The 25,877-nt window shown below is 45.4% G+C and overlaps 1 protein-coding gene across 1 annotated transcript; it reads left to right on the forward strand.

Moving 5' to 3' along the window:
• Positions 1–6,611: 6,611 nt before the first annotated feature.
• LOC310669634 (START domain-containing protein 10-like) lies at positions 6,612–25,510 on the forward strand. Its single transcript, XM_083424057.1, has 7 exons — positions 6,612–6,807; positions 6,928–7,088; positions 16,600–16,747; positions 19,400–19,503; positions 20,380–20,497; positions 22,156–22,208; positions 24,728–25,510. Exons 2-7 carry the CDS (start codon positions 6,933–6,935, stop codon positions 24,944–24,946), a joined length of 798 nt encoding a protein of 265 aa, XP_083280183.1. The 5' UTR covers positions 6,612–6,807; positions 6,928–6,932; the 3' UTR covers positions 24,947–25,510.
• Positions 25,511–25,877: the final 367 nt, after the last annotated feature.

Consider the following 25,877-nt stretch of genomic DNA (forward strand, 5'->3'; position numbering starts at 1 on the left):
CCTTAGCAGTTCTTAAGGAGCTTGGGAAAACAGATATGTTTTTGCCTGTTGCCTTAATGATAGTAATAAGGTCTCCAGGTAAGCCTTTTTCAGGGTGACATTCCAAAGAAGAGTTTTATCACCTGTGACTGCCTGCTGTTGTTAAAGGTTGCTGTATGTATATATTCTAGCTCTCACTGAGTTGCCCCCACCTTCCCTTCTAAAGTTTCCTTTCCTTCTGCTTTCACAATCATGTGCAAGCAGGAATTACTTTTCAAGCATCTTAGGTCCAAACTATCTGAAAGCCCATATTTCCTCACAAGAACCTGCTCGGGTTCTGAGATCTTTAGGAGAGGCCCATAGAATCATAGAGTTGGAAGAGACCACAAGGGCCATCGAGTCCAGCCCCCCTGCCAAGCAGGAAACACCATCAGAGCACTCCTGACATATGGTTGTCAAGCCTCTGCTTAAAGACCTCCAAAGAAGGAGACTCCACCACACTCCTTGGCAGCAAATTCCACTGTCGAACAGCTCTTACTGTCAGGAAGTTCTTCCTAATGTTTAGGTGGAATCTTCTTTCTTGTAGTTTGGATCCATTGCTCCGTGTCCGCTTCTCTGGAGCAGCAGAAAACAACCTTTCTCCCTCCTCTATGTGACATCCTTTTATATAAGGGCTATCATATCACCCCTTAACCTCCTCTTCTCCAGGCTAAACATGCCCAGCTCCCTTAGCCGTTCCTCATAAGGCATCATTTCCAGGCCATTGACCATTTTGGTTGCCCTCCTCTGGACACGTTCCAGTTTGTCAGTGTCCTTCTTGAACTGTGATGCCCAGAACTGGACACAGTACTCCAGGTGAGGTCTAACCAGAGCAGAATACAGTGGCACTATTACTTCCCTTGATCTAAATGCTATACTCCTATTGATGCAGCCCAGAATTGCATTGGCTTTTTTAGCTGCCACGTCACACTGTTGGCTCATGTCAAGTTTGTGGTCAACCAAGACTCCTAGATCCTTTTCACATGTACTGCTCTCAAGCCAGGTGTCACCCATCTTGTATTTGTGCCTCTCATTTTTTTTTTGCCCAAGTGCAATACTTTACATTTCTCCCTGTTAAAATTCATCTTGTTTGTTTTGGCCCAGTTCTCTAATCTGTCAAGGTCGTTTTGAAGTGTGATCCTGTCCTCTGGGGTGTTAGCCACCCCTCCCAGTTTGGTGTCATCTGCAAATTTGATCAGGATGCCCTTGAGTCCATCATCCAAGTCATTGATAAAGATGTTGAATAAGACCGGGCCCAAGACCGGGCCCAAGACAGAACCCTGTGGCACCCCACTAGTCACTCTTCTCCAGGATGAAGAGGAACCATTGATGAGCACCCTTTGGGTCCGGTCAGTCAGCCAGTTACAAATCCACTGAGTGGTAGCATAGTCAAGACCGCATTTTACCAGTTTCTTTACAAGAATATCATGGGGCACCTTGTCAAATGCCTTGCTGAAATCAAGGTAGGCTACATCCACTGCATTCCCTTCATCTACCAGGCTTGTAATTCTATCAAAAAACCAGATCAGGTTAGTCTGACATGACTTATTTTTCAGAAATCCATGGTGACTATTGGTGATCACAGCATTCCTTTCTAGGTGCTCACAGATTGTTTGCTTAATGATCTGCTCCAGAATATTCCCTGGTATTGATTTCAGACTGACTGGGCGGTAATTTTTTGGGTCCTTCTCTTAGTCCCACCACTTTCACAGGCACACTTGGTAGGGACATGGGAGAGGGCCTTCTCAGTGGCTGCTCCCCAACTTTGGAACTCCCTCCCTAGAGAAGCTAGATTGGCTCCCTCCTTGCTGTCCTGCTGGCAGGTGAAGACTTTTTTGTTCCAACAGAAACTTTAGTAATTGACTTCTTTTAATGAAAGGGCTGTCTATTTTTATACCATTGGTCAGCCCATACACTGAGGTCCAGCACCGAGGGCCTTCTGGTGGTTCCCCCACTGCAAGAAGTGAGGTTACAGGGAACTAGGCAGAGGGCCTTCTCAGTAGTGGCTCCTACCCTGAGGAACACCCTCCCATCAGTTATCAAGGAAATACACAACTACTATATCTGACTTTTAGAAGACATCTGAAGGCAGTCCTGTTTAGGGAAGTTTTTAATGATTGACGTTTTATCGTGTGTGTGTTTTTAATAATTTTTTTAATTTGTTTCCAATTACAATCCAATAATAGCCTTATTACAACAATACCAATTCATAGTAAAGGTAAAGGGACACCTGACCGTTAGGTTCAGTCATGACGCGGCACTCATCTCGCTTTATTGGCCGAGGGAGCTGGCATTTGTCCGCAGACAGCTTCCGGGTCATGTGGCAAGCATGACTAAGCCGCTTCTGGTGAACCAGAGCAGCGCACGGAAACGCCGTTTACCTTCTCGCGACAGCGGTACCTATTTATCTACTTGCACTTTGACGTGCTTTTGAACTGCTAGGTTGGCAGGAGCAGGGCCTGAGCAACGGGAGCTCACCCCGTTGTGGCGATTCGAACCGCTGACCTTCTGATCAGCAAGTCCTAGGCTCTGTGGTTTAACCCACAGCGCCACCCGCATCCCTATAATAATAGCCTTATTACAACAATACTAATTCATAATGCAATTATTAATACCAATCATTCAAATACCGAATTATATAATTTAGATAAAGTGCCCCCTGCATGCTATATTTGATGATTTGATTAAATCCTCTTAGTGTTATTCAGTTCACGTCATAAATAATAAAGGCTGGGAAAGAGTCAGATCTTAGTTTCATCATAAACCTTTTACAAAATAGAGCTTCCCTCTGATAACAATAATGTTGCATTTGACGGCCTCTTGTCCACTTAAAAAGTTATACAATAATGAAAGTTTGGTTGCGAGGGTGCCTCAAGACTTTATTGCATGTTCTAGGGATAAATTTTCCTTGCATTCTCTCTTTTTTCTCTCACCTGCACCCCATTTTCATGAAACAAGCATCTGTATTTTGTAGTTGGGTAATGGGGGCTTAGGGACTTGGGTGGCGTTGTGGGTTAAACCACAGAGCCGTATGCTGGCTCCCTCGGCCAATAAAGCGAGATGAGCGCCGCAACCCCAGAGTCGGTCACGACTGGACCTAATGGTCAGCGGTCCCTTTACTTTTAAGAGGGGCTTAAAGAAGTAAAGGTAGCAGGGTTAAGTCCCATGAAACTGATAAATGCAAATGTTTACCATATTTTTCGCCCTATAGGACGCACTTTTTCCCCTCCAAAAATGAAGGGGAAATGTGTGTGCGTCCCATGGGGACAATGCAGGCTTTCGCTGAAGCTTGGAGCGCACCCCGGGCTTTGCGCAGCTCTCCGCAAGCCATGGGAGCCCGGCGCAAAGTCACGCTGGGCTCCCACGGCTTGTGGAGAGATGCCTGTTCTGGGGGCTGGGGTCGGGGGGGGCAATAAAAAAAGTTTCCCAAAAAATTAGGTGTGCCCTATGGGGCAAAAAATACAGTACTTTTGCTTAAATTTGGGGTGGGTGGGTAAATTTCATGAAGAAAGGGGGGCTTTGGGCCCCTCACCTCAACTCCCTTTTTTTTGGAAAGGACAGAAAAGCCTTATATAACAAGAACTATTCAAGATACGAATCTCAGTTGGAGATTTAAAGGATGGATTGTTTTCCCCTATAAGGACTCAACAGCAAAGGTTTTTGTTAACAAATAATTATCAATGCCATTAAGAATCCAGCATGGCAGATGCCAAGGGTCCACATTATCTCTGCTTTGTTCTCAATTTTTTAGTCCCATTAGAAAGTTTGTTATGAACCAATGGAATTAACTTTGGCTTGCAAGAATTTAAAATTTCACTGTATGCAGACAATAATAGCATTACAGTGGTACCTCGGGTTACATACGCTTCAGGTTACATATGCTTCAGGTTACAGACTCCGCTAACCCAGAAATAGTGCTTCAGGTTAAGAACTTTGCTTCAGGATAAGAACAGAAATCGTGCTCCGGCGGCGCGGCAGCAGCAGGAGGCTCCATTAGCTAAAGTGGTGCTTCAGGTTAAGAACAGTTTCAGGTTAAGAATGGACCTCCGGAACAAATTAAGTACCGTATTTTTTGCTCTATAAGACGCACCAGACCACAAGACGCACCTAGTTTTTGGAGGAGGAAAACAAGAAAAAAAATATTCTGAACATCAGAAGCCAGAACAGCAAGAGGGATCACTGCGCAGTGAAAGCAGAAATCCCTCTTGCTGTTCTGGCTTCTGTGATAGCTGCACAGCTTGCATTTGCTCCATAAGACACACACACATTTCCCCTTTTTAGGAGGGAAAAAGTGAGTCTTATAGAGCAAAAAATACGGTACTTATCCTGAGGTACCAGTGTATCTTTTACAAAACAAGAAACATCAATACAAAAATACATGGCCTTTGGGAAAGCATCCGGTTACAAGATCCATACTACTAAATCAATTGGTTTTGGAATAAATATTGGCAACTCAATTGATAAATACCTTCTACAAAGATTTTGGGTTTCAATTTAAAAATAGCCCAACAGAGTACTTAGGACCCAGATTCACAAACAACTGTCAATCATAACTGCAGAAACATAAGCACACAAAAAGATGAAGATACTAAAAAGTGGCAGACCCTACAACTTTCTTGGGTGGGTTAAAATATAAGATATTTCTATGGTGTCTTTATTCAAAAATAGTATTTCTAGCATTTTCTCCAGGGACCTTGGAAATGGTTTTGCAGACAACCAATTTTGACAATGTATGGTTTTTTAAAAATTGAACAATTTGTTAAACTATAGCAGCTGATTTGTGCCAGCATCAAATTATTTCATATGAACAGGCAGCAATAATAATCATGTATGCCCACTATAATTCTTTTCCGAGACGTATAGGATAACAGTTCAAAGCTAAATAATCAGGTTACCACATTAAAGACTTTTGAGCAAAATTATAAAACTTAAGTAATAACAAATATCTATTTAATATTTTTGATAAATGCAAAATTATCTCCCTGTCTTTCATTTGAACAGGACTTAGCAAATATTGGGTCAACAATCTTCGAAACAGAATGGACATGTGCATTTAAAAAATACTGGAGAAAAGTTTATTAGTGTGAGCCTGAAGGAGAATTATCTTAAGACAAATTTCCAATGGAACTTAGTTCTGCACAAAATTAGTGATATCTTTGGCTGAAACATGCATTGTTGGAGGTATAGGAGAATTAAGATAGATTAGTACATATCTGCTAGAGTTGTAAACACACACACACACACACACACACACACACACACCTTTCAGGACAGAAGTACTCATACAAACAGGTACAGGCTACAATCTTCCAAGAAATCTTAAAACGACTCTGCTTTTGATACAGCTGATTAGTACACTGCTAACAGTGGCAAAACAGTATATTGCACGAAAATGGAAAAATGAAGGACCCTCCCCCAGCATAACTGATTGGTTAAAGAGAACCTGGTGAGCTATCTTGATGATAAAATTTACATGGGAGAAACCCAATACACAATGATAAAATTTTACCTCTTCCCATGTGACCCAACCCAGACATGTGATCATCACCTCAGGCAGGCTCTACTTGCAGAATGCTCTCCCTAAGGAAACACTTCTGATGCCTTCCTTGCATATATTTAGGTCCCAGGCAAAAACTTTCCAATATAACCAGGCCTTTAGCCTTTAACTACCCGTTGCCTTTTAGACGTGTGTGCGTGTGCGTGTGCATGCACGCTTTTAATGTATTTCTCTTTCCTCTTGGTTTTAATGCATCTATCTAGGGGTTTATCGCCTGTTTGTTGAGTTGTAAATCACTTTGGATTGCCCAGAGCAAAGTAAAGCTACTGGCAAATTCAACAAATATTTATTTATTTATTATTAATTTCATTTCTATACCGCTTTATGTTTTAAAGAAAAATTTCAAAGCAGTATACAGCATATTAAAACATCAATAAAACAGTCCAGAATCAAACATTTCTGAAGAAAGTCAAATATAGAGCATGTAGTCAAAGAAACGTAATTAATATAAAACTAAAGTATTAGCTTAAAGATTTCGAAATAAAACGTTACAAAGAAGGTAAACTACAGAATACATATTTAACACAAAGTTAACAACAAAAATCTTAAACATTTCCAAAAAAACCCCCCAAACTGCTAAGTGAAGTCAAATATAAAATACACATTTAAAACAGCGTAATTAACAAGAGAATAAAATATTATCCTAAGCATAGACTAATGATAACGAAGGAAACGAATTTATTGAGGGGTGGTGGGTGCTGGCTTTTTTGTGTGTTTTTTTTTGAATAATGTAAACGATGATTCCCATCCCCCACCCCCATTTTAAAGCTCTTCACCGCACTTTTAAGAGTTTTGTGTTAGATTCCTTGTTGCTGCGCTGCTGCCCTTTCCCCTTATTCATATTTTCTCCCTCCCTCCTCTTCCTCTCTTGACAAGTCAGCTTGTTTGACGCTCCAAGGCCTCGGTTGCAAAAGTGCAATAAAACGGTGCCAATTAAAAGTTAAATAAATAAAACAAGTAGTCTAAACAAGCCGACCCAACTTCGCCAATCGCTAGCTGGACACGGAGCGCTCCGAGCAAGCCGGCCACCTTCGTCCAATAGCAGCGTTGGGAAAGAGGACCTGTTGCCGGCCCCAGCCAATCAGCGCCCGCGAAAAGCAATTAAGAGCCGCTCACATACCCGCGACTCCGAGGGTTCTTCTCTTTCTTGCCGTGACTTTGCTCGCGACGACTTCTGGACGGGACGCACTTGCCGGAGGCGCAGTAGTAACGCTTGACCATTGTGAACGCAGGTGAGTGGAGGGGGAGAGGGGAGCGGGGAGCCGGGAGGGACCTTGGCTTAGCTGGGGATGGGGGGATCCCTACCTGCCGCGCCACCGCCGCCACCTGTTCTTTTTTCCCGTTCTGTTTAGGCAGGATGGAGCCCGTGACCCTCCCGGACGATGCAGCCTTTCGGGATTTCGTGGCGGAATGCGAGTCGCAAGACGGGTGGCTGAGCTGGTACGACCGCTCTGGGGTCTCCGTCTGGGAGCAGGTGGTTCCTCATGCGGACCTGGCGGTGTACCGCCTCAAGGTAGGGTGGACACGGAATTGGGTATGGAAGGAACGATTCGGGACAGGGAGCGGGCGGAGGCTCCTGGTCCCGGGAGTGGAGTTCTTTTCTCTCTCTCCCCTGCCCCTCTTCTACCTCTCTGCGCCAGATGTGAATGTTAAAATACGTGACTGCGGACCGTCGGGAAAGAGGTGCGCATTGGCCGGCAGGTGCAGGCCGGGGCAGAGAGAGAGAGAGAAAAGTTTTTTAATACGGGGTTCTTGCACTTTTTAAGAATCGGGAAGAAGGAGTTTCGGAGGTGCAATCTCTGCGCCACATGTGAATGTTAAAATACGTGACTGCGGACCGTCGGGAAAGAGGTGCGCATTGGCCGGCAGGTGCTGGCCCGGTGCAGAGAGAGAGAGGGGGGGGGTTAGTGCGGGATTCTTGCACCTTTTAAGAATTGGGAAGAAGGAGTTTCGGAGGTGCAATCTCTGCGCCACATGTGAATGTTAAAATACGTGGCTGCGGACCGTCGGGAAAGAGGTGCGCATTGGCCGGCAGGTGCTGGCCCGGTGCAGAGAGAGAGAGGGGGGGGGGGTTAGTGCGGGGTTCTTGCACCTTTTAAGAATTGGGAAGAAGGAGTTTCGGAGGTGCAATCTCTGCGCCACATGTGAATGTTAAAATACGTGGCTGCGGACCGTCGGGAAAGAGGTGCGCATTGGCCGGCAGGTGCTGGCCCGGTGCAGAGAGAGAGAGGGGGGGGGGTTAGTGCGGGGTTCTTGCACCTTTTAAGAATTGGGAAGAAGGAGTTTCGGAGGTGCAATCTCTGCGCCAGATGTGAATGTTAAAATACGTGGCTGCGGACCGTCGGGAAAGAGGTGCGCATTGGCCGGCGGGTGCTGGCCCGGTGCAGAGAGAGAGAGAGAAAAGTTTTTTAATACGGGGTTCTTGCACTTTTTAAGAACTGGGAAGAAGGAGTTTCGGAGGTACAATCTCTGCGCCAAATGTGAATGTTAAAATACTTGGCTGCGGACCGTCGGGAAAGAGGTGCGCATTGCCGGCAGGTGCCGGCCGGTGCAGAGAGAGAGAGGGGGGGGTTAGTGCGGGGTTCTTGCACCTTTTAAGATTTGGGAAGAAGGAGTTTCGGAGGTGCAATCTCTGCGCCACATGTGAATGTTAAAATACGTGGCTGCGGACAGTCGGGAAAGAGGTGCGCATTGGCCGGCAGGTGCTGGCCCAGTACAGAGAGAGAGAGAGAAAGGTTTTTTAGTACAGGGTTCTTGCACCTTTTAAGAATCGGGAAGAAGGCGTTTCGGAGGTGCAATCTCTGCGCCACATGTGAATGTTAAAATACGTGGCTGCGGACAGTCGGGAAAGAGGTGCGCATTGGCCGGCAGGTGCCGGCCGGTGCAGAGAGAGAGAGAGAGAAAAGTTTTTTAATACGGGGTTCTTGCACCTTTTAAGAATTGGGAAGAAGGAGTTTCGGAGGTGCAATCTCTGCGCCACATGTGAATGTTAAAATACGTGGCTGCGGACCGTCGGGAAAGAGGTGCGCATTTAGTACGGGGTTCTTGCACTTTTAAAGAATTGGGAAGAAGGAGTTTCGGAGGTGCAATCTTGATTTATATATTGAAATGTCCAAAGCCTTAGAAGTGTGATTGACCTGCAGCAGGGAGGCAATAGTTAAATTTCTCCCTACGGAGCTCCTCCGCAGCACCACCAAAAAAAAAGAAAAAAAGAAAAGGCAATTTGCGTGGTATCTAGTTGAGCCCTTTTGCACAAACTACTTCCCACAATTTATTTAAAGCACACTCCACCCGTCTCAAAACGAAAACTCAAGAATCCCAGGAATTGTAATTTACCCTTCACAAAGCCGCAGCTCCCAGCACCCTTAACAAACTACAGTTCCCGGAATTACTTTGAAGGTGGGGGAAGTGTGGTTTGAATGTATGGTGTTTATACAGCCTCACTTGAGGCTCCAGGTTCGTTGGTAAATATATTTTAATTCTGCTTGTAAGTCTGTTATAATTTGGGTGTAGACCAGCAACCAAAATTCTAGTAGGGAAGAGCCACAGCTCAATGGTAGAGAATTTGCTTTGCATGCAGAAGGTTTTAGGCAGTGCTTTTCCCCCCTAATAAAATGTTTAGGGGTACTCTTATTTTCCTTCTCGTATTGAAATAATGCCCCTCAATGAGGCCAAAGTTAGGTTCACAAAATGTTTAGGGGTATTCATGTCCCTGCGTACCCCCAGAAAAAAAGCACTGGTTTTAGGTTCAATCCTCAGCATCTCTAGAAACTCTGGCAACTCGCTTCCCATCAGTGTGGACAACATTGAGTTAAGTGGACAAATTTTCTGGGTTTGGAGCAAGTAAAGCAGGTGGGGAAGGGCTTGATCCAGTCAAGATTAAGTACTCTTAGGTTTTTACTGGTTGCAACAAAAGAAACTTCGTTTCTTTGGCCTTTGGTGATTTCTCCCTGCAGCAATGGTGTGGACACATTTCACAGAATCACAGACTTATTGAGTTGGAAGGGACCATGAGGGTCATCTAGCCCAACCCCCAGATATTTATTAAGCTTTCTTTATTTTATTTTTTATTGGCAGTAGTTCTATATGTATGCACTTTCCTTGTAGCTTTTTCTGTGTCGTCTTTTGTTTAAATGCATGCTGGGAGGGGGAGGGGGGAACAGGCTATAAATCATTACTTTAAAAAGTAATGAAAACATGTCCTTAATTCAGCAGGGCTGAAAAGTGACTGAGTCTTGATTAAAGTAATAGAATGCTTAAATGTACATAAGCTTTTGCAGCACTGTCTGTTGAATGCCACAGGCTTTTCCCAAAGTTCCTGGGAGTTATTTGGGTTCAGGAGTTGACTCTGAGGATGTGTCGCCATTTGAGAGCTGGTCAAGAGTGGGGAATTTTTTTCAACCCAGGAAACTTTAGAGGTCCACATGCCAGTTCCAGGTGGAGGCAGAGGCAAAAGTGGGTAGAGCAATGGTACTGTAGAATAGTTTCTAAACACACGCTCACATTGCTTTCTCTGTTCTCCATTCACACAACCAAGAGGCACCGTCATCTCAATTCCAAGGCACACCCCATTCATGCAGGAAACACCCAGGATGTGAAGTGTGGCCAGTGAGGGGGGCAGCCCTGGGAAGAAGAGTGTGTGGCCAGGGCCTGAGGTCACCTAGCTTGCAGTTTGCATACAGTGGTACCTCGGCTTACATATGCTTCAGGTTACATACCCTTCAGGTTACAGGCTCCGCTAACCCAGAAATAGTGCTTCAGGTTAAGAACTTTGCTTCAGGATGAGAACAGAAATCATGCTCCGGCAGCACAGCAGCAGCAGCAGCAGAAAGCCCCATTAGCTAAAGTGGTGCTTCAGGTTAAGAACAGTTTCAGGTTAAGAACAGACCTCCGGAACAAATTAAGTACTTAACCCGAGGTACCACACTGTACATGGTAACAACAAGGATGGAAAACTTGTGACCTTCCAGATGTTCTGGACTCCATCATCCTGGATCATTGGTTAGCTGGGGTGATGAAAGCTGGAGCCCAGCGACATCTGGAAGGCCAGGGGTATGTGGTCTTGGGTTAGTGTTGGACTGGTTCAAGTCTCCACCTGGCCATGAAGCTCACCTGTTGCATCACAGGAATTTTGTTGTGTTAAAGTGGGGGCAGGGAGGAGAACCACATACATATTATTATTTTTAAAACTGGGTACTCTCTTGTTAAAGATTAAAAAAAGAAGACTCTGGGCAATGTACAACATATTTAAGAGCCCAGGTAACAAACCCCATAAAAATACACAAAGCACCAGCAGGAAAGAACTTCAGCAGCACAGTTAGTAGCAGCCAACATCATTGACATCTGAAAAAGGCTCGACAAAACAGTACCTTTTTGCAGGCATTCAGGAGGGACAAACAGGGAAACACAACTCCCTCGGTAAGAAATAAGTCGTGTACCCTTCCTGTATGCAGCTTTGTTCACAGGCAGAGAGAGTGTATCCAAAAGGTGTTAATCAAAGAGTGAAATGAAGGCTGGTATCTGTGATTGGTGGAGATGAGGGGCCTGGAATGCTGTTTAATATGGCAGAAAACTTGGTAGGGGCTAAGCTTGATTGGAACTATTTTTCAGTTAGGATGTATAATCCAACTGCTGCTTGCGTAGCTGATAACTGAATTGCAGGATGCGATGAACTTTAGCATAGCTTGCGAAAGCTGCCTTCTCTTACAGATGTAATAACCGGCAGAGACTAAACAATAATAATGCCAATGTTTCATGACGTCTTGCCCAAGCGTCAAAGATACATCAGCCCAGTAGCTGATGCGCTGATGCGCCACTGTTTGCTCTTCTAGGAGAATAGCAATTTTCACAAGTGTTGCTTAATTCAGCTTTTGCCTTCCATGTAGGGCTGTGCACTAAATTCAGTAGGAAACCAAACTGAATCGGGTCCACCTGGAGTGATCTGGGGTTGTCACAAGAGGTTTGGTGGCATGGAGGAGGGGGAGAAGGACACACAAGTAGCCTGCATCATAGCTGCCAACGTTTCCCTTTTTAAAAGGGAAATTCCCTTATTCCGAATAGGATTCCTCGCAAGAAAAGGGAAAAGTTGGCAGCTATGACCTGCATGCCTTGCCTTCCCTCCCTGGCCAGATGCTTACACATGGTTTAAAACCCTGACTAAGCATACAGTGTGTGAGGGAGGTGTGGTACTTCTTCCCCATCTCCACTTGACTTTGCATGGCCCCCAGCTCAGTTCCTGGCTGGATTGGGCCCTTACTCAGATCCCAGAGAGGCCATGTACAGCCCTAATCTCTTGGATCTGCAGTAATTCCATTGTAAACTTTGAAAGGTTCGTATGAAGGGCAAAACAAAGTGTGGCTTGGAGACCCAAGTCCATAGAGGAGAAAGTAAGACTTGGGTATGCTTAGCTTGGAGAAGTGATGTAATAGCATCAAATAATTGAAGGACTGTTATATAGAAGCTGGTTTGCTTTCTGCTGCCCTGGAGGGTAGGATCCAAGCCAGTGACCAATGCATGGCCTGCTTTTGTGCTTCCCAAAGGAATCCATTGGGTCACTGTGAGAACAGGATGCTGGCCTATTGGCCTGATCCTGCAGGCTCTTTTCATGTTTTTTAGGGAGATTGTCCCAAGGGTGTGTACTGAAGATCACTTAATGTCTTGTATCTAGGACTTAATTTGCACTGGAGGATCAGCCCTGGACTCATGAAGCAGCAGTAAAATGAGTTTAGCTGAGTGCAGAGGTGCCATCTTACGAGGGCGACTCTGCACTCAGAGGAGGAGGAGCCTTTGCTCTTTTTGGACAGTGGCCCTCAGCAGCCCAACCCCCCAAAACATAGTGAGGCCCCAAAACGGCTTGCCCCCCTGGAGCTGGTGCCCCTGGCTGAGTGTGTGCTCACTTGCAACATTCAGCCTGCTGGAATTGTGATATGGAACTTTTGGTTGTTGCATTTTAACCCTGCTGCCCTTTTAAAGCAGAGGTGGGGAGTCTGTAACCCTCCAGGTGATGTTGGACTCCCATCCAGCATGGCCTGGGTTGGTGGAAGTTCTGGTCCAACAATATCTGGAGGGCCATCCCTGCTTTTTAAAGGATGGTTGCTCCCCCTTCTCCTTCCAGCCTCACAAACAGACCTGTGAAGTAGTTAGGCTGAGAGGTGTAGACATCTGGCTCCTTTCACAGTTAGAGAACACTTTGGTAGAAGTCCTCCTCTTGATTTTTAGAAGGCCAGAAGAGAGAGAGTATTATAGAATATCTGCTGAACTTCATCCCACTCACAGCAAATGCCCTGAGCTTTTTTGAGTACTAGTGTCAGATTCCAGTCCTATTGAGCTTGTGCATTTTTCAAATGTATTTATTTATTATGTTTATATGACACCTTTATCTTCTGAAGATCTCAAGGTGGTGTATATGATTCTTCTGCTCCTCATTTCACCCTCACAACAACCCTGTGAGGTAGGTTAGGCTGAGAGACAATGGTTGGGCCATGATCACCCAGTGAGCTTCATGGCTGAGTCAGGATTTGAACCCTGGTCTCTTATGTCCTAGTCTGACACTCTAACCACTACACCATACTGCCTCACAGTTGAAAGTGCATTCCTTCAGGGCCTGTTGTGTTCAGGCAGGCAGCTACAGTGATCATAGGAAAATTTTCATGCCTGTGGTGAACATTGTGTGGTGTGCACTGGGGAAGGTAGGCCAAGTAGAATGAACAAGTGTAACTCAGAAAACAGGAAATGGCCGGATGACCATGGAGCCCAAAAGAAAAAAGATAAAAAGAGGCTGCCCACTTCCATGATGTCATTGTTTGTCTCTTTCTCATTTTTATCTGGGTGACAACAACAGGAAACCTCCTTTACATGGGATGTCAGACCAAAGAGCTTTTCAAATAATTGGTGGAGAATGTAGCAGTTACTCCCCACATTCAGTTTGGTTGTTAATTTGCTAGCCAATGAAGAAGTTGGAGAATGACTCAGTGATTTACAAAGCACCCATGCCAGACTAGTGCTGGGCTCTGGTTTAATGCATTTGAAGGATGGGAAATAGGAAATAGTTGACTTCTCACACTTTCCCCAAGAGCCAGCTAGAAGGCAACATGGTAGGGAAACGGGGTTCAATGTGGCCCTCAATACCTCTGTATATGGCCCTCAGACTTTTTCCAGGCCATACCCCCTACATCTGTCTTTTGTTTCCTGACTGGAACCTGTCATTGATCGGCAATAATGCCTCTTGCTTGCAATAATGCCTCTTGTGCTTACATTAAACGGATGTAAAAACTTCTGACTTTCACTGTGCAAAGGAAAGCTGCCTCCTTTTGCTTCTGGCATGCAGCCCCCAGAAGGTTGCTGGAAATTAGTATGGACCATAGTGTATAAAATATATCTGCTTCCCACTCTCTTGCCTGCCCAAGTTAAAATGTCAGATGAAGACCAGGCAGATCTGGTTAAAATCTCTCCACACACCCCTAAAATACCCATTTGGTGACCACAGGTTTGTTCTTCTCTCTCTGCTTGAGCTTGGTGGCTCTTTCAACAATTTGTGGAGCCTACCTCACAGGGTTGCTGTGTGGATTCTTTAAAAAAGTTAGTCATGTATACATGCACCCACTGGACCAGACGTGGCCAGAAGATAAATGGGTCCAGTGGGTGCATATATACATGACTAACTTTTTTTTTAATCCACACAGCAACCCTGTGAGGTAGGCTCCACAAATTGCTTTTGGGCACCGCATTGAGGCATCTGGTTGGCTGTTGTGGGACCAAGATGGTGTGCTACATGTGCCTTTGGCCTGATCCAGGGGGTTCTTCTTAATACATATACATGAACTTATGCAAATATTATGCAAATTGATGTCCACTTTAGCAAATGCACTTCCTCTTTGGAGGTGATGCCTGATTGGCCATTGACTTTTGACCTTCTAGTGGTGAGGGAAGAGCATCCAAAATAATCAACAGTTTGCTGCCTTTTCATGACAAAGCCAGATCAGTGGCCAGAAACAACCACCTACTCTCCCTAGTGCAGTGGTGGCGAACCTATGGCACTTGTGCCAGAGGGGGCACTCGGAGCCCTCTCTGTTGGCACATGTGGCTTCGGCCCATCAGTGCTGTTGCTGTGTGTTGTCAAAGTGTGCAGCCGTTCCCCCCCCCCCCCAGTGCTCGGTGACCACATCAGCATCGGGGGGAGTTGCGCAGGCGCCAACCTGCTGGTATGCAGCTGCGCAGCCCCAGCCCCCATGCTGGTTTTGGTTTGATTGGTTGATGCCACAAGCAGTAGATAGTGGCGGAAGTGCCTTGTATTGGGTGGGCAGTCCAATACCGGAAAAATACGACATATTTATTTGTATGTGTGCATGCAGGCAATCATTATTATGATTGGCACATTGCAATAAATAAGTAGGTTTTGGGTTGCATTTTCCGCACTTGGTCTCTAAAAGGTTCGCCACCACTGCCCTAGTGTCTAATGATAGAGCCAGTCTGGTAACAACTCTTCACCAAACTAGGCACTGATTTAATTTTAGCATGAAGAGTGTCAAAACAACTTGACGGGAGGTGAGGGGTGTGGATGGCTAGGTGATTCCTGCCTTCTCCCCGTCCCCCATCTCTGGTAGCATTTGGTCATTGCATGATTATCTGATGTGTTAATGAGCATGTATTGTCCTATTAGTGCAAAGGACCATAGCTCAGTTATAAACAGTGTGCTTTACACGGAGAAAGTCCTTGGATCTTTTTGCAGTTAAAATAGTTGTCTATTTTAATATTTAGTATTTTTATTTTAAATAGTTGCCTCCTCATACATTTGTATAGTAATGAGTTCATTCAGGTGCAGCAGAAGACAAAAGTGTTGTGTGTATGCGCATCAGCATGTCTTACTGGGAGCCAGATGAGTAAAGCTTCTTACCAGCCACACTAGCTCTTGACAATTCATTCCAGTGGGATTGTGAATGTGCAACATCACGTACACGTGTCCTAGTTCTTTGTCATGATGCTCATACCAAATAATCTCTTGCACACTGTGAAATTTGTATTTGCTTGATTGCAATTTAGTGGCAGATCTGTAATTGTGATGATAGAGATCAACTGATTGACAAAGGTTTTTGCCACCTCCCTGGAACTAGATGCAGGAGGCCTGCTGAGCCTCTTTTGGCAGGCAAAAAAGACATTCGATGAGTGCCCTGTCTAAACCTACTGTAGCTCTTGTGCCCCACCAAATGCACCTTGTGAAAGGCGGTGGAAGATGACGGAGGATAGGCTTCGGGTATTAAGCACTGGATCTGAGCTGCTTCATGTGGTTGAATGTTTGGAGGTTCTGATGTTGGCCTGCCTACTTAGATCAGGGGTGAAGGAACTATTTTCAGCCCAGCTTCCTTGAGTGAAAGGTGGGTGTGCTTCTGGTCCATCCCAGCCAGTTCAGACTACCTAGTTATGGGAACGACAGAGAAGCTGCTGTTCACATGCATCTGCTGTACTTCGCAGAACATCCCAAAGAGTGTGGACCACCTGAGTGAAGCCTACAAACCACAATTTGGGTAACTGTGCTTTAGAACATTTTGCACCCAGGGTTTGCCAGCTTTCACAGCTTCCCTAAATTGCTGGACAAACTATTCAAGCAGTAGAGTGGACTTCATTGACTAGGTGAGGTTGAGAAGCTTCTACCTCCTGAAACCAAGGTTCGTTCCTTGGTCCAGTGGTCATGTAAACACTACAACAGGTTTTATTTATATAAGCATGATTTCCCTTCTTTCTTCCTTGACAGGATTCAAGGTGGTGTATGCAAAGTTCCCCAGTTGATATTCCATTCAAACACTGACCAAGTTGGTCTATCAAGCTCAGTATGGTCTACACTGAATGGCAGCATCTCTCCAGGGCTTCAGATGGGAGGCATTCCCAGCCTTACCTGGAGAGGCCAGGGATTGAACCTGTGACCTTTCGCACCCAAAGCAGACACTCGGCAAGATTGTTCCATTTTACACCATGGTCTGAGGTTGTTCACTACTCTGGTGTTTTGACAGTGTTCTTCCTTCCACCTGCAGGGCATGATTGACATGGCAGGGGTCTCTGCAGAGACAGTCTATGATGTCCTACATGACACCGAGTACCGCAGCATGTGGGACATAAACCTTGTTGAGACGCATCAGATCGCTCGTCTCACAGACAATGCTGATATTAGCTACTATGAATGTAAGTAAGGATGGGCACCCCAATACCATCACCAAACCACAGAAACTAGTGCAGGTGTGGCCCACATTGCCATCAGAGGTCATGTGCCCATGAGGGTCAAGGCCAGGGGCAAAAATGGAGTGGAAGAGCAAATGTAAATTTCCCCTTTGCACAATAGGCTACTTCCTTCACATTTGCACTTCCCTCTTCTCTGTCCAGCCAAGGAAGAGGCACTGCATTCCAGCCATGCAAACACACTCAAGGGGGTGTTGAAGTGACAAGGGTGAGGAGTGTGTCCCAGGGAGAATCATGGGGGCCTGTTAGAGGGGCCTAAAGGGCCATTGTTTGCATCTGGGCCTGATGTCTCCCACCACTGAGTTATGGGGACACCTGGCAAACACAATGAGATTTGGTACCAAAGTCAGGAAAAAATGCTGATGGGTTCCTAAGCTTTAAAGTTCCTGGCTCCAAGGACCACAAACACCCACCCTCCTCCATCACTCACCATACTGTCTGAGGCTGGTGGGAGTTGGGAATCTGGGCAGGCACAAGTCCCCCATCCCTGTTCCTACCTCTTCAGCAGCCAAAGTCTTGTGGCACATTTCTGATGGCATGGACTTATGTGGATCAGGAATTGTGGAATGTCAGCCTGAGAAATGTTAGCAGAGGAGTTCAGAGGGAAATGGAAACAGGATGATAATGCTGACACTTAGGTGTATGTAAAATAATGGAACTGACCGTTGCGAAAGTAGTGTTTATAAAAAACATCCTGGCATCGAATAAACCCTACTTTGTGAATTATCCCTGTAATTAAGGTGCCACAAGCCTCTCTTTGTTGTTTCCGCTGCAACGGATTAACCCTCTAGTTATGAGGTTTGCAAAGGTAATCTTGCAGGTATGTAAGCAATGTGTGATGAAATTTCAAGACACTGGGAGGATCAGTAGTCTGGGGTGTGGGGTGCCTTCCTTCTCTGGGGCAGTACCTCATTCAGCCTCATGGACCAGCCTCTACTGCTTAAAGATCCACCTCAACTATGTTATGTGGTCATGATCCAGCTACCTTCCACCTGCTGTTGATTTGGTGTTGTTCTCTCTAAAATAAAACCATCTATGGAACACCATGCTACATGATAATAACCACATCCCGTGCGGTCCTTAGCCAGCAGCAAAACTATATCTGCTGAGCCGCTCTAGGTTGTTGTAATGAGAGTGTTATGGAGAGGACTATACAGCTTTGTCCAGGGCTGCGAAACCGTTTCCCACCCAAGGGACTCATTCCCCTCTTGGAGAGCCTGCCCAGGGCTGAATGCTAGTGGTGGCTGAGGCCAGAGGCAAAATAAATGCAAAGGCAAAATTCACAAGGTAAGCTAGTTTCTTTGCACACACACTTCCCTTTCTATCCTCATCCCATCCAGGTAAGCAATAATCACTGTCTGGGTTCAGGGAAAGAAAAGAAGCCAAAGAAGGATGCAAAGCCAGAGTGCTGAGTCAGAATGGGTGTGTGGCCTTTGGGGACTCCTGAGGTTCTCCATCCATGATTCGGTCTTTTAGCTCTTTAGTACTACCACCCTCATCATTGCCAGGCAGCCCAACTTGATAGGCTGATGAGACAACAATATCTGTGGACTCAAGGTGGTGGAAGAGAGCTGTGTTAGATGGATTGATCAGAAACATTCTGGCAGTGTTAAGGCAGGCCCCTGGCTTGAGAGTTGCTCAGCGTTTGAAACGGGTATTCTGTTTTGTGTAAGAGAGAGAATGCCTTCCCTCGAGGGTGCCTGATTCTTAGCTACCTGGCTGCCTTCTTTCTGGAGGTTAAATAGCCTTGGGGAGTAGCAATGGACACTGCTAAAAAAACAACAACACAACTTGGTGGAAAGGAAGGTTCAGGCTCATAGAGCGGTATAGTCCACAACATATAGGGGTGTGTGAGATGCATTTGCCTTGCATCTCTCCCTGGGTCACCATTATACGCTGGACCTGTTAACACATAGTTGTAGCATAAAGAATTCCTGTTCAGTTTTCCAGCCAGCCATGCCTGATTTCAGGATACCCTGTTCCATTTCCCCTCTCCCTCCAAAAGACTCTCAACAGTCAGTACAGTATGCTCAGTCCTCAAAAGGAATTTGGCTTGTTTGTCCTTCTCCTCTTCCCTCTTCCTCCTGCCCCCCACTTTTCTATTTCTGCAAATGTTGCTGCTTCTGATACCTTCCTTTCATGCATAGGTGGTGTAATTTTTCCTCCAGGGGGCTCTGTGCTTGGATGAGGGGAATAGGATCTGTGTGCAAGGCCTCTTTTACTTGAGACAACCTGCTTGGACCTTTGACACATTCCCTGTGTTGCTTTGCCAAAGCAAGCTAAGCTCTCACTTTTGTTTATGCGACACGGGTGTTTCCCCCCTGCCATTCTAATTAAAAAGCTAAGGTGCCTGGGACTTGTAATTGCAACGGCAACAAATCACTCGCCTTACTGCTATTCAAAGCTTAATAGAAATTTAAAATGGAAATCTTATGAAATAGATTTATGAATGATATACAATGAATATGGAGAATGGAATATATAGGAATGAGTACAAATTTAGATGAATTCATTAGCAACTGAATGTGATCAGCATGTTGTAGATGCAATGTTGAGCTGCCTTTCTCTCCCTACTCCCTACCATCTCGCTTGGATTAGGGAAGTGCCCAAAGCCCTTGAGGAACAGAGATGTGGTGATTCTGAGATCATGGAAAGTCCTGGATAAGGATTATATCATCATGAACTTCTCTGTTAAACATCCGGTAAGTGAGCAGGGGGGAAACTATGGGATTCGGGTGGGTAATGGATTGGGGGGTGGGTCTCCTCTCAGAGACCCACCATAGCATTTCATTAGGGAAATGGAGCTTCATCCACCAGCTTGATAAGTACGCCATGAGACCCACAACGGCTGAATATACTGTCATGTACTAAGGGCTTGTTCACACTTCCACACTTGTCCCTTGCCTAGAAAGTGATTTTTTATTCCACTTGTCCCATGCTTTTTAGGCACAGGTCTTGAGTGGTTTTCTGTTTGCTCTGCCGCGTTCCCCGGGAAAACCCACTCTTTTGCGGTGAATCGGAGCAGGCATCAATCTTGTGGAAAACCCAGTTGCCATTTGTTCTGATTCAGTGCTAAACCATGAGTTTTCCCCAGGGGAAAGCAGTGGGTTAAATGGAAGTTTGGCTGAGCCCTGAGTCAGACCATTAGCTCCATTTAGCTCAATGACTACTAGCAGCAGCTCTTTGGGGTTTCAGGCAGGGCTTTCTCCTAGGCTCACCCTGGTGAGATTGAACCTGTGGCCTTCTGCTTTATTACAACGCTTAGTTCTCTGGATGATGGAGCTGAGACCCTTCACACGACTGACCTGTTGGTGGTAAAGTTGGCAGCCTCTTGGGATTTAGGGTCCAGTCCTTTGAAGCCTACCTTCTGTTATTGATGTGTTGATGTATATTATTGCTACTTCTGTATTTTGGTGTATTACAATGCAGTTTCCATGGGCTTTGGCTGGCACACTAAACTGATTGTTGACTACCCCTTAGTTACCTGAGGGGATCTCAGTCTCAGGGAGGAGGGGAAGGGGAGGCCTCTATACCAGGAATTAGTCCATCAGCTGATTGCCTGGCTTTTTACTGTGCAGAAATACCCTCCACGCAAGGACACGGTGCGGGCTGCCTCGCGTTTGGCTGGATACCTGGTGCAACCAACTGGACACGACAGTTGCAAGCTGACTTACCTGGCACTGCTTGACCCTAAAGGTGAGTCAGCATTCTATAGACTATTTAGACTATTTTAGAAGAGTCTAAAAAGCCTAGGACACAAAAGTTCAAGGCCCTCTAGCAACTATGGTGGCTCCTTTGTCAGAAGTAATGTATTTCATGTTGACTCTGGAAGGGAATACTCAATTCTGACCAAACTAAGCCGCCTAGTTCCGGAGGCTTAGTTCCGGAAAGCTCAGGAACCAAGAAGACCAAAACTTCAATAAAGAATGAGAAAATTTTATAATCTATCTTGGAGACCACTGTAAGCAGATGGAAACATTAGCAGGAAAAGGTTTAATAAAAGGACCCATGGAGGGGAGGTGGGAAGTCTAGAGATTCAGAGGAATCTGTAAATGTGGATGTGAATGGTAGCATTGTTATAATATAACATACTTGTAAAATCAAATAAAAACTATTTCAAAAAATAAAATAAAAAATAGAGCAAAATATACATTTTGAATCTTCTAATACCTTTGTCATTGTAAGTTGTGCTGCAGTCATCAGGTGAGTAATAAGATCCTTGTGGGAAAGTTGTTGATTAATTTGAGTATTATTTTACCTTTTACCTTTACTATGATAGAAATGCTGTTTTAGGATCAAAGGAAGTACTGTATCTTGCTTTGTGATCAAACCTGCTTCATGAAAAGCATGTATGCTTCACAAGGCATATAACTCTTTAAAGCTGAATTTGAATAAAAAAGAAGAAGAGAACGAATATTCTCTAGTCACAGTGAGCAACCTGATTTCTCAGTGGTGGCCAAAGTGTTAAGTGAGAAAAAACAAGTAGATTAAAAAAGAATAAAGGCTCTGTGTAGGAAATACAGTTAACTTGCATCTTCCAGGTTTGTGATTCTATGATTCTATCCTACACTTATTTTACTTACATGAATTCAGCTTTGTGTGGGTGCGCGAATAAATAAACAAATAGAGAGTGGAGGAAACCCACTCTCTATTTATTCCCCCCACAATGCAATACTGTAATTGCAGGCTTACCCAGCTTTCAGAAGGTGGCGCAGGGGCTCTGGCAGCCCAGAGCCCTTGTGACGCCTTTCCAAAGCTGGGTAAGGGAGATGGCTAGATTTGGGAAGGAGACGCGAGGGTCCTGGCATGGTCCTAAAGCCATTTTTCCTCCTTCCCAAAGCTCTGCAAGTGCTTACTAGGCTTTCAGAAGCAGGAGGAAGGACTCTAGGACCCTGCGAGAGCCCTAGCTGCTGCTTCCCAGAGATAGGTAAACAGCCCTCCAAACTGGCGCTTCTGGGGTTCCTGGCTTTAGTAATTTTTTTGCATGGACACATGGACCCCCAGAACCGAACCCTCACATAAAAGATGAGTTACCTGTTAACCGTTTAAAAATGAATTGCAAACACTAGACAGGCTAGATGATTTTTCATCTACTGCAAATCAGCTTCCAACATCTGCATTATGGGAGATTTGTTTGCCGCAGTCCATTGTCAGTAGCAATCATGCACCTGCTCATCTATCAAATAATCCTGGGAATCATTGTTAAGGGAACTGTAACCTCTCTGAGGAGAAAACTACAGTTCCCATGATTCTTTTTTTTTTGTCGGGGGGCATGTGCTTTAAATGTATGCTGTGTATGTGACCAAGATTAATTCTCCCCCATCTTTCCTGCCTCTCCCCCCTTTCCAAACTAGGATTTCTGCCCAAGTGGATTGTGAACAAAGCTGTTCAATTTCTGGGACCACAGGTGAGTGAGGCAGATTCATAGCTGAAGAGTTGGAAGGGACCACAAGGGTCATCTAGTCCAACCCCTTGCAATGCAGGAATCTTTGGCCCAACCATGGGGCTCGAACCCACCACCCTGAAATTAAGAGTCTCATGCTCTCCCATCTGAGCTATCTTGGGCCTCTAGTGATCTGGTTCCTCTTGTGAGGAACATCAGTTGAGCTAGTGTAATACTAAGTGAGATGGATTTGCAGAAAGCCCTTTTTCTCTGCCCAGAGAGGGGGGTTCCCCCTGCGTTGTTGGTTATGGAGCACAGTGGGCTAAGAGGCTGTGTAGTGATTAAGAGCGATAGACTTGTAATCTGGGGAACCGGGTTCGCATCTCTGTTCCTCCACATGCAGCTGCTGGGTGACCTTGGGCCAGTCACACTTCTCTGAAGTCTCTCAGCCCCACTCACCTCACAGAGTGTTTTGTTGTGGGGGAGGAAGGGAAAGGAGAATGTTAGCCGCTTTGAGACTCCTTAAAGGGGGTGAAAGGCGGGATATCAAATCCAAACTTTTCTTCTTCTTCTTCTTCTTCTTGAGCTGTGAATCAGAATGTCCTCAGTCTGAATGTTTCCTCTACCCTGATGAACCCACTAGGTGATCTTAAGCAAGCCCCTGTTTTTCTGCCATAGCTCTTCAACTGCCATATAGGAATAGTGATTTGGACCCACTTTTGTAGTAGGAGGACCTTTTTTCAGCCTGGGGACCAGGTGCCCATGGTGGGCAGGTTCAGAGGCCAAAGGGGCTGGAGCAGTGAATGCAGATTTTAGCTTTGTATAGCAGGCTAGTTTACATAAAATCCCACTGCATTCTCCATCCAGGCAAGCAAGAGGTGTTACCAAAGTTCAAAAACACAGGCAGAGGGCCTTCTCGGTAGTGGTGCCCACCCTGTGGAACGCCCTCCCATCAGATGTCAAGGAGATGAGCAAATAGACAATGTTTAGAAGACATCTGAAGGCAGCCTTGTATAGGGGAGCTTTTTAATGTGTAATGTTTTATGAAGTTCTATGTTGGAAGCCACCTAGAGTGGCAACTCATTCAGATGGGTGGGGTACAGATAATAAATTAGTAGTAGTAGTAGTAGCCATGCAAAAACATCCAAGGAGGGTACAGATCAGGGCTGGTGAAGGGTCTGAGCAGAGTCCCAAGGGCTTGGAGGGGAGGGACTGTGCCTGGCCCCCCAGGCCTGGGGTTTACCACCCCTGCTTTATAAGGTTATGTTAGGCAGGCTTAGCCAACATGGTGGCCTCCAGATGTTCTGGACTACAGCTCCCATTATCCCTGACCATTGGCCATGTTGGGTGGAGATGATAGGGCTTGGAGCCCAACAACTTCTGCAAGCCACTATGTTAGCTGCTCCTGTTGTAAGGATGCCAACCAGATAAGAGCTGTGTAGAACACTGCTGGAAAAACCCTCTTGCATTTGCTTCTGAGACATTTCCCATACCCTTCAAATTCTTACTCTTGCAGACTCAAAAGGCTACAGTCTTCCTTTCTTTTCCTTTTTTGGCAGAAGGAGGGAGGATGGGAACAGATGGAAATTGAGTGTCTCAAGATACTAGATTTTTTATTTATTGCCCATCACCAGTTTACACACACCTTCGGGTATAGGGCAGCATAGAAATTAAATAAATAAATATTGTTTAGTTTTGTACTTTGTAGGTGAAACAGTTTGGGTGCTGCCAAAGGTTGCTGTAAGAAGGGTGTAGCACACCTGGACAGCAGCTGGGCCCATTTCCCTGGCTATAGGGTAGCCTGCCTCTCCAGTGTTGCCCAGGTACCTGACTGGAGGCAAAACTACCCCAGAAGCCCAGGGGTTGCACACATTGCAAACTGGAATGGCATTCAGACCATCTATTTGTAGAAGAGCACATGATTTGCATGTCAAAGTTCAGAGGTTCAGTTCTAGGTGTCTCCAGGTAGAAAGATGCCTGCCCAAAGTGCTGGAGAGCCACTTCCAGTCATCGTCTACAATACTGAGCTTAGATGCACCAGCAAAGTGATTATGTAGAAGATGGCTTTCTACATCCTTATTTAAATCTTCCATTAGTTCAGAACCAGGAAGGACTGGAACCTTGCTTTATTTTTAGGGGAAGGGTTTCCCAAACTTGGGTCTCCAGCTGTTTTTGGACTACAGTTCCCATCATCCCTAGCTAGCATGACCAGTGGTCAGGGAGGATGGTAATTTTAGTCCCAACAGCAGCTAGAGACCCAGGTTTGGGGGAGCATTGCTCTAATTCCTGTGTTGTGGATGGATGCCTCTTTAAGCCCTGAATAGGGATTTGAGGCAGGTGACCTCACACGGTACCTTTTAGTTGTCCAACTTGGTTCATGAACCTTCCTGTCCAGAGCACTTTGGGTGGGTGGTACAGTTCCAGGTTCATGTGGGATTCTCTTGCCGTTGCTCTCATCACACAGAGAAGTCCAATGTGGGCATGTTTTGACCTTCTCTCTTCTCTCCAACCCCCCCCCCCCCCGCCCCGGCTTGTGGGATCAGGTGATGAGGAAGCTGCATAAAGCTTGCATGGAATACCCCGCTTGGAAGCAGGAGCACAACATGGATGTGAAGCCTTGGTTGTACCCCGAGCAGAGCCAGCTCCCCACCATGTTGGTGTCTGAGTTGGCTATTCAGCATGCCTCCTCCCTTGAGCACTTCGATGAGAGCAGCGTTAAAGAAGTCAAGGATCAGCAGGGAGAAGCCAGCGGGTCCGATTGACTACATCACTTTGTGCTTTTTTGCAGTTTGAGGATATTCTCTAGTCCTCTCCATTGTGCCTTTCTGAGAAATGATAAATTATTGCAGTTTATTTCATGTAGTAGCCAGCTTTTGGGGGTTATTCTCTCTCAAGCACCTGTTGCAAACTTGTGGTCGGAGGGGCAACTCTCTGTCAAGACCACCTCCCCATGTTCTTAGCTGTTCTGCCCAAGGAGGGGAGAAGCCTTTTAGCAGTGCAGCTGCAGTATTTAATCAGTGGTTTGTTTTTAGAAGACCTTTCGAACCAGGGAAATGCTGCATATTGTGCTTATTTTAGATCAAGAGAATAATATAATAATGGGTGACTGGCTGTGCCAATTCTTGGATGAGCTTCAGGAAAAATGATAGATAATTTTGAGATTCTATATTTAATGGTTTTATGGGGAGCTGTTTTACTTCATCAGATTTATTTGTTGCCTATGAAACTTCTCTAGGTGACTTGCATAAATTTGTCTTACTGTGTGAAATGCAATGATAAAACAACTTCTTCCCCCCTAATAAACAACTGCAAATAATAAAATGCAATTTGGTGGTACATGTGTATTATTTCAAAATGTGGGAAGCCAGCTGCAGTCTTTTGTGGGGTGTGTGTGTGTGTGCCCTAGACACCTGTCCCAAAGTCCTGTCCTGATAGAACCGCTGGTGTATCAGGGTGGGGGAGAGAACAGATTGAACTATGCCCCGACACGCAGATGCCTGCTTAACATTGTTTTTGCGCTCAGTGAGATGCACATTCAAAAGGGCAATTAGTCAATAATGCATGTGCCAACATACTTGCTTCCATGCACACTGATTTGAATATGTGCTTTTCAGAGGAAAGAGTGAGAAGCAACCTGATTGAGGGGTAATTTAGGAAAGCAAGGTTAGCCAAGCCACTTAACAGACTTTATTT

The sequence above is a fragment of the Podarcis tiliguerta genome (assembly GCF_965153285.1).
Source record: "Podarcis tiliguerta genome assembly, chromosome: Z".
Taxonomy (NCBI): Eukaryota; Metazoa; Chordata; class Lepidosauria; order Squamata; family Lacertidae; genus Podarcis; species Podarcis tiliguerta.